We start from the raw sequence: 7,870 nt of genomic DNA, 5'->3' as shown, positions 1-7,870 counted from the left end.
TGAAGGAGCAAATATTAGCAAGAGTGATCTTGCAATGACATCTGACAGCTCTGTCAGCATTCATGGCACATCTGATGTAAGCACAGACATCACAGCCTGGTTAGAAGGGGGAAAATGCTGAACAAAGGAAAATGCCTGCCAGCCTGGGAACTGTGAGCCTGGGAACCTGGCCTTGGAACCAGAAAAATCCTTGAAACATGCAGCTGGCCACTTTGAAGTACAGTTGGGGTACCTAGAAACCAGAGACATCCTGAAATAACATCAACAAGCACAAAACAAGAAACTGAAAAGGTGGAAATAGTCTAGGAGAATGAAACTGGTCTGAAAGAACAGAAACATCATCATCATTGGCTGCTACAGGTGAAAAATAAAAAGTAACAGCATCTATTGACTGCTCAAAGTGATCATGTCATACACTCTCTTATGTGTCCATGATATAAAAAGGTCTAAATTTTTATCCAAAATGAAGCCTCTCTCTGAGAACTTTCCATGCTGCACATACTTTTCCTTTCCAAAACAGGTTGAACTCTATGTATGAACTTTCCACAAGATTTCAGATTCTGATCAGGGATATCTGGCTGAATCCAGACTCTGTGACATGGATTATCTCTAAAGGGAGACTCTGTCTCTTATCTTATCGGTCCTCCTTTGGGTACAATTTTGTGGTCAGCTTAGTTTGTCCTCCCACTTCTGGAATGATTGAGTCCCCCCTTTGGGATCCCTTTGTCCTCCCCTTTGGGATGGTTTGGTCCCTTCTGAAATCTGATTCACTTGATACCAGTGTTATATATCCACATAAGTATCTATCATAAGTATATCTGCTGTTATTGTTAAGTTGCTTCACTAATGATATTTGTAGCAATCTGTAATAGTATATACCTATTTGGTTGTTGCTATTAGTGTTTGTTGCTATACGGTTGATCTTTTCCATATTACTATTTGGTACTGTATTATTGATTACTGATAGTAATTTGTAATAGCTTGACATATATTTATATATTCACTTTATTAATCATAGGTTTACTTGCTAGTGGTATTTTAGCTAATCTGTAATAAAGTAGAGAAATTCAGAGGATAAAGCCTCTGTGTTCTTGTGTATTATGGAATGCTACAAGCCCATGATTGTGATCTCTACACAGCTGCAGACCAGGTAACCATTTAGGTCATGACAGCATCTCTTCAGGGCCCGTGGATTTATGTATCGCCAAACACCAGGGTGGTTGAAGTTCCCCTTGAGTATCAGGGACTGTGAATGTGAGGCTGCTCTTATCTGTCTGTAGATAGCCTCGTCTACTTGTTCTTCCCGGTCAAGCAGCCCACTACAATGTCACCCTATCTGCCTGTTCTTTCATCCTTACCCATAAGCTCTCAGTTGGCTCCTCGCCCATGCCCAGGCAGGGCTGCCCGCATTCATTCCAGCTGCTCTCTCACATAAAGGGCAACTACCCCTCTTTGTCTTCCCAGCCTGTACTTCCTGAAAAGCCTGTATCCATTGTTTGCAACACTCAAGTCATGGGAGCCATCCTACCACGTCCCTGTGATCCCAACAAGATCATAACCCCGCAACTCCACACAGATCTCTAACTAATCATGTTTATACCTCATACTGTGTGCAGTAGTGTACAGGCACTTCAAAGTGGTACACCAGCATGCTGATTTCCCAGAAAGGCAGATTTCTCCCTAGCCACTTCGTTGCTTACATGCAAGTGACACAAGTTTTAATGGGATACAAGATGAACCAAGCTATCCTTCCTGGTCCCTGGTTTATGCTCCAAAGAAATTACAGACAACCCAAAGTTATGTTTCATTTCCACCGACTGGGTAAAAAGATCAGAATTCCCCTACTTCAAAATGAGGGGGGTAATTACCTATTAAGAGTTGAGCAGCAGATGTTTTCACAGTGTCTTCTGTGATTCTTGAACTGACAGTAGAAACCATTTTCCAAAAACAGCCATCTTACAAATCACAAGGCATAATCAATGCACACCAAGTGGCAGTTATTTTGGATTTTAAATAATACTTACACAAAACTTAATACAGACTAGAACACCATTTCCCTTCTAAGGTGAGTTAACTGCTCTTCATATTTTCAGAAATAACTTTTTAAAATTTTAAATTTAATTTAAAGTTAATTTTAAAATAAGATTTTATGGGAATGTGGATGTGCAAGGGTTGCCTTGCTGAGTATCCTTGTAAATCCAAAAATGCTGGTTGTTAAACCCGGGACTCTGAGATTAGAGACTTTCTCAGGAAGCATTTCCCTTCACACCTCATAAGCTTTTTGTACAGTTGATATTTTATCTATTGCATGGAAGAACTGCAATCGGTTTCCAGTACCGCCCTGAGGATGACATGCACTGAGTTGGTCAATATTAGTGTGGTCTATGTGTATGCATGGATGGAATAGAGGATAGACTGGTTCAGCGAAGATGACATCAATAGTGTAGATACAAGACTGACTAGTCATGTTATAAAAGAGATTTTTCCAGCTTTGTAGTCGAGGAAGACCCTGACCCACATGGATTCGATCCTGAGCTGCAGAGGGGTGGCGGAGATGGTCATGGCCATACATTCTTCATGCCATAGTCATACCATCTAGTAGCTTGTCTTCTGCTTGCAGTCCTCTGCTTAGCTGCTGCCTGACTCATTGCAGACACAGCTCAGTAACTTTTGTCCCTGATTCAACTTCCCAGCAGTGGCAGCCAGAGGCACAGACAAATGATTCCAGCATGCAGTGGTAAGCAGAGAAACACCAAGAGCTGTGTGGCAGCTCCTGAATATTGGTAAAAAAGACATGCCTGAGGTTCTCTGGGAGCATCATATTGGGGTGAGCTGTCCGAGGGTCCTAAGTCACTTCTCCCAGGCAGAACAGGGATGATGGGGAGGGAGGGAAACAAGAGGAGAGAGGTGGATTCACCTGTGAAGAAAAAGTAAAACAAACCATGAAGCAAACAGATCACATCTGTGCATTAATTACCATCTAGACTTAAAGAAGCCTCTTAGATATTGTACCCTAGCTTGAGTTAGGAAGCAAAACTAGAGAACAGGGTACATGGCACAGGTATCAGGTTCAGTTTCATTGCAGGCAACAGCAGCTCATCCAGTATCACACCCTATTTACATCCTGAGCAGCAGAGCTCTCACACAGCCCAGGTGAGAATGCAGGAGTTCATCACAATTCAGTCCTGGGTACCTTTCATTAATCCTCTTCCCCTACCATGGGAGAGGTGGAAATTCAGTATGGGATTGTATTCAAAGGAGGAAATTCTTTGCACTATTAGAAATTGTATCTCTTTCAATCTGACAAACTTCCCAGGCTGAGGGGTCAGGGACTTGCCTCCCTAAGCTCAAAGGGGATGTTGGCTTTGGAGTGTCCTGTTACTCACTAACCAAGTCAAGCAGTAATTTAAACAATATGCTTTCACTCTGAAGAGGAAAGATGCATTTATTGAATTCCCCAATCCATGGCTGGAGAAGAGGTTCTTTCCCCATACCAGTGTGGGCATGGAAATCAGGCTGGAAATAGTATGTGTGCTAGCAATCAGAGTAGAGAGCAGTGAGTATTTCTGCTTTATCACTCACACACAGAGACTTTTTCCCCTGAACTTAATATGTGCCAACAGGATATGCAGAGAAGTAAAAACGAGAGGCCTCACTTCCCTACATTGCCCTTCTAACCCAGACTCAGAACAAGGCCTTGTGGTTCAGATGGAACAGACTGGCTTCCCTCTCTAAACACTTGTACATGATGCTTAGAAGATTCTAATTCTAGTATCAATAAGTTTTCTAATAAGGAAGATACTTGTCATCAAAAAGGTGATCAAAAACTTGAACAGAGACCCAGAAAGTATGTGATCTTCATCCTTGGAGACACTGAAAATCCAGCTGGACAACTTAACCTGCTTTGACATGGCAAACCCATCAAGAATCCTTCTAACACAGGCTACTCTAAAAGTTTCAGAATTCTCTAGGCTTCTATTTCAAACATGAAAAAAGCATGCTACTGCTGAAAGAAATCAACACACAGAATCAGAGTACCCAGAGACATGCTGTAAATAACAAGTCTAACCAAGTATGTCCTCTTGAATAAAATTCTAAAAATAAGCACTAAAATTCACTCATTCAGCATATCCAAGCTTTTTACTCACTATATTACCTTACTAAAAATTACCTAAAAAATTAAAGAATTTTTATTAGAGAAACCTTGAAACAGAACTTTTCTTTCAGCAGTTAGACAACTCCCACTCTCTTCCTTCATGCACAAAAACCACACATGTGGTTAATAGCAGCACTAGCATAGGAGCAACAGCTGTTTCCTCATGCACATGCCCCCCCTTCCTGTAAAAGTTCTGTTGGAAAGGAGGTCAGCTCTTGTTGGCGTGTTTGAGTGTATTATGAGAAAAGCAGTGTTAAAAGTAGCCATGCAAATGTGGGGATTTTGTTAGCTTATAGTTCTGGCACTTCAATAATAGTAGTCAAACTCATTTTTAAGTTGTAAATGCAAGAAGTTTTTGTTTTGATTTGGTTTGGTTTGGTTTTTTTTTACAGAGAAGGTAAATGCTAACATGTCTGTTCTGTTAGCACAGAAACTCAAGAATGGAGTAGGCCGGGGAACTTCTCTTTTGTTACATGTCAGAGTTTTACATTTTTCACAGATTTATAAATGTGAATTTTAGTTCTATTTCTTAATTTATTCTTCTACTAATCGGGCTATTTTTCTCTGATCTTAGGGGCCTTCCCTTCCAGACTATTCTGTAAGGGAAGGAGGGAAGATTTGTCCTTTTTAGTAAATTCCAAGAAGAGATCAAAACAGCTGTGGTGGAGTTCTCTACTTTCTACCACACTTCTCTTCTGTATTTGGTATGTCCTTTCTCCCTGAGAATACCTCTCAAAAGTTTCTCTATCTGAAAACCTAGTTTAAGTTAGGTGAAAATTCATATGTCCTGACTGAAGATCTTGACCTGAATTGATTTCTGGAAGACTCTCCTTTGATTTATACTTTGGAAGTATGAAGCCCTGCAAAATGGCTTAAATTTTGGAAAGATCAAAAGCTGCTTTCAGTTCATTTTGTGTTCTAACCATTCATTTCCTTGTACTAGCACTGTGAAAACTAAGCCATAATGAGCATACTAAATGTTTGTTTTGCTCTAGAACCTTTATGCTAGGCATACCTCATGTTTGTAGGGCATGCAACTTCGCATAATTTGTGGAAGCCTAGGCTGGTTTGGTTTGGCAATTGTTCATACATTGGTTTGTCAGACCTCTCTCTGGTCCTGGAAATGAGTGCTACCTGCAGACACTGGAGCCAGGGCACCCTTCTGGTGTCTGTAGTAGGTTATATTTGTTCCTGGGACATCATATAGCAGTATCTCTCATCTCATCCTTTTTTTCTGGAGCCTGGCTTAAATGTTAGTACTCTACCAATTTATCCTTAAGCTAAGGAGTGTGAATAATTCCTTTTCAATACAAACATACATCCATCTAGCTCAGGAAGTTCACAGTTTAATTTCAACACTACCTATAATGCACCCATATGTGAATTCTTCTAGTGACTTCATGGTCTCTGAGTAACACCTTGTCCTACTTCTTAACAGTAACAAGATGTCTCTATCCTGACAGATCCTACAGAGGGAGTATATATGCTTTCATGTATCAGATGGCAGAAATTGAGTGGTCTCCACATTGACTGAGAGGTGGAAATGGGATATTGAAAACCAGATATTGAATTGTGTTTTAGGGGTAATCATGAAATCTCTCTCCTCTCCATGCATGTTGGATGTAAATTGTTTAGGATGTTGCCAGAGTCTTATATCCCAATTAGACTGACCTATAATTCATTTTAGGGGAAACATGGATGGTTTCTTTGACTGCAGAAGAAACTTTGACACATGTGGTATGGTCAGAAATACAAGTTTATTGTCCTGCTCCAGGCCATGCTGATTAGATTCAGGGCGGATCAATAGGCAGCCCCAAACACTAAGTAGGTAGAAGCATAATTCTAAAATCTGTTACGGTGGTATTCAGCAGTACTGGAGCTTCTGACTGTTTGCCACTTTAGTTTTGCTTTTTCCCCCCAATTTTTGTTGTTTGCTACATGATAACATAATAGATCTCTAACCTTCATCTTCTAAAGAGAAAAAAACCTGAACAAAAATGCCTGCAAGTATTCTCAAAGGACTTGTCCGACACTCTCTATAGTTGCAGAGGTCACAACATGACATTAGATGTGGGGCATTACTATGTTACAAAGCACATTGCCATTGAAAGAGTGACTGTCACCATCTGAAAATTTAGTTCCTAAGGACTGCTCAGTGACATATCTCTCTTTTAGGGGGTGAGGTAAAATAGGGACCTCTGCATCAGGAAGGGGGGCTGCCTACTCTCTTTCATAACAGACAGATACAGCAACATGCAGTCTTAGATACTGCTCCCTTTTCCTTTCTCTTTGTCAAGGGCAGCCAATCTACTTACATATTCTCTTTCAACAGTTCTCAGGTTCTCTCAGTCCTGCTTGAAGTCTTCAATCTCTGTGGTACACACAGAGAGTAATATACCCTTGCTACTGTCTTTTTAAGTGCTGCTTTGACTTCCTTGTTCCTCAGGCTATAAATCATAGGGTTCAGCATGGGAATTGCCAGAGTATAGAACACAGAGATGATCTTATCATGCTCCACAGAGTATTTTGAACTGGGCCGTAAGTACATGAAGGAACCTGTCCCATAGAACATGGTGACAACAGTCAGATGGGAAGCACAGGTGGAGAAGGCTTTGCGTCTGCCTTTGGCAGATTTAATCTTATGGACGGTAACCCCAATGCAGATGTAAGAGATGAGAATGAGGAGCATGGTTGAGATGACGAGCACAGTAGCACAGGTGAAATGGACCAGGTCAGTGATATAAGTGTCAGAGCAGGAGAGCTTCAGGATGGGAGGCACATCGCAGAAGAAATGATTGATAATGTTGGAATTGCAGAAGGACAGGTGGAATATAAATAATGTCTGAATAGTTGCATTCATGCAGCTCATGAAGTAGGAGCCACACACAAGGAGCACACAGAACCTCTTGGACATAATGACAGGGTAGAGCAAGGGGTTGCAGATGGCTATAAACCGGTCATATGCCATCACAGCCAGGAGGTAGCATTCCCCTGTCACTGCGATGCAGAATAGGAAGAGCTGAGCTGTGCATGCTGTGTAAGATATGACTTTTGTCTCAGCCACAAAGGTCAAGAGTGTGCTAGGTATAATGATGGTGGAGTAGCTGACATCTAAGAAGGAAAGGCTGCTGATGAAGAAGTACATGGGGGTGTGGAGCTTGGAGTCAATCCAGATGAGCACAATCATCCCCAGATTTCCCACTAGGGTCAACAGGTAGATCAGTAGGAACGTCACGAAGAGAAGGACCTGCAACTTCATGTTGTCTGTGAATCCCAACAAGATAAACTCAGTCACCACAGTATGATTCCCTTCTGCCATCTGTCATAGGTGGGAAAGCAAACACAAACTGACTGTCAGTGGGTCAAACTGGCACTCATCAGGCTGATCTACGATGAAGGTATAATTTTGTGTATCTTCCTATTCGTGTTTTGCAAGTTCTGAACTCAAATTACCTCATAGACATTTTCTGCCTTTCAAAGGCTTGTATTCTTTCTGTGTACTCTGAAGGAGCAGAGGTTAACAAATCACACTTATTTCTGCAGGTCTCACCACCTCTCCCTCCCCAAACAGTTTAACTTGTAAGGCAGTAATCTGCATGGCGGGCACTAACTCCATAGTATTTATTTCACCTCACCTATTTTAGATACCTACTCAAACATGACTTGAAATGCTAGTTTTTCCCATTTTATATAGACATCATCTATCCAGATAGA

General features: G+C 41.2%; 1 protein-coding gene across 1 annotated transcript; it reads right to left on the bottom strand.

Annotated features, from left to right (window-relative positions):
• Nucleotides 1-6,491: 6,491 nt before the first annotated feature.
• LOC104638847 (olfactory receptor 5J3-like) lies at nucleotides 6,492-7,475 on the bottom strand. Its single transcript, XM_010306749.1, has one exon. It carries the CDS (start codon nucleotides 7,473-7,475, stop codon nucleotides 6,492-6,494), a length of 984 nt encoding a protein of 327 aa, XP_010305051.1.
• Nucleotides 7,476-7,870: the final 395 nt, after the last annotated feature.

This window comes from Balearica regulorum, chromosome 24 (assembly GCF_011004875.1).
Source record: "Balearica regulorum gibbericeps isolate bBalReg1 chromosome 24, bBalReg1.pri, whole genome shotgun sequence".
NCBI classification, from domain to species: domain Eukaryota; kingdom Metazoa; phylum Chordata; class Aves; order Gruiformes; family Gruidae; genus Balearica; species Balearica regulorum.
The sequence above is the reverse complement of the archived record's forward strand: the minus strand, read 5'-3'. Positions and strand labels throughout refer to the sequence as shown.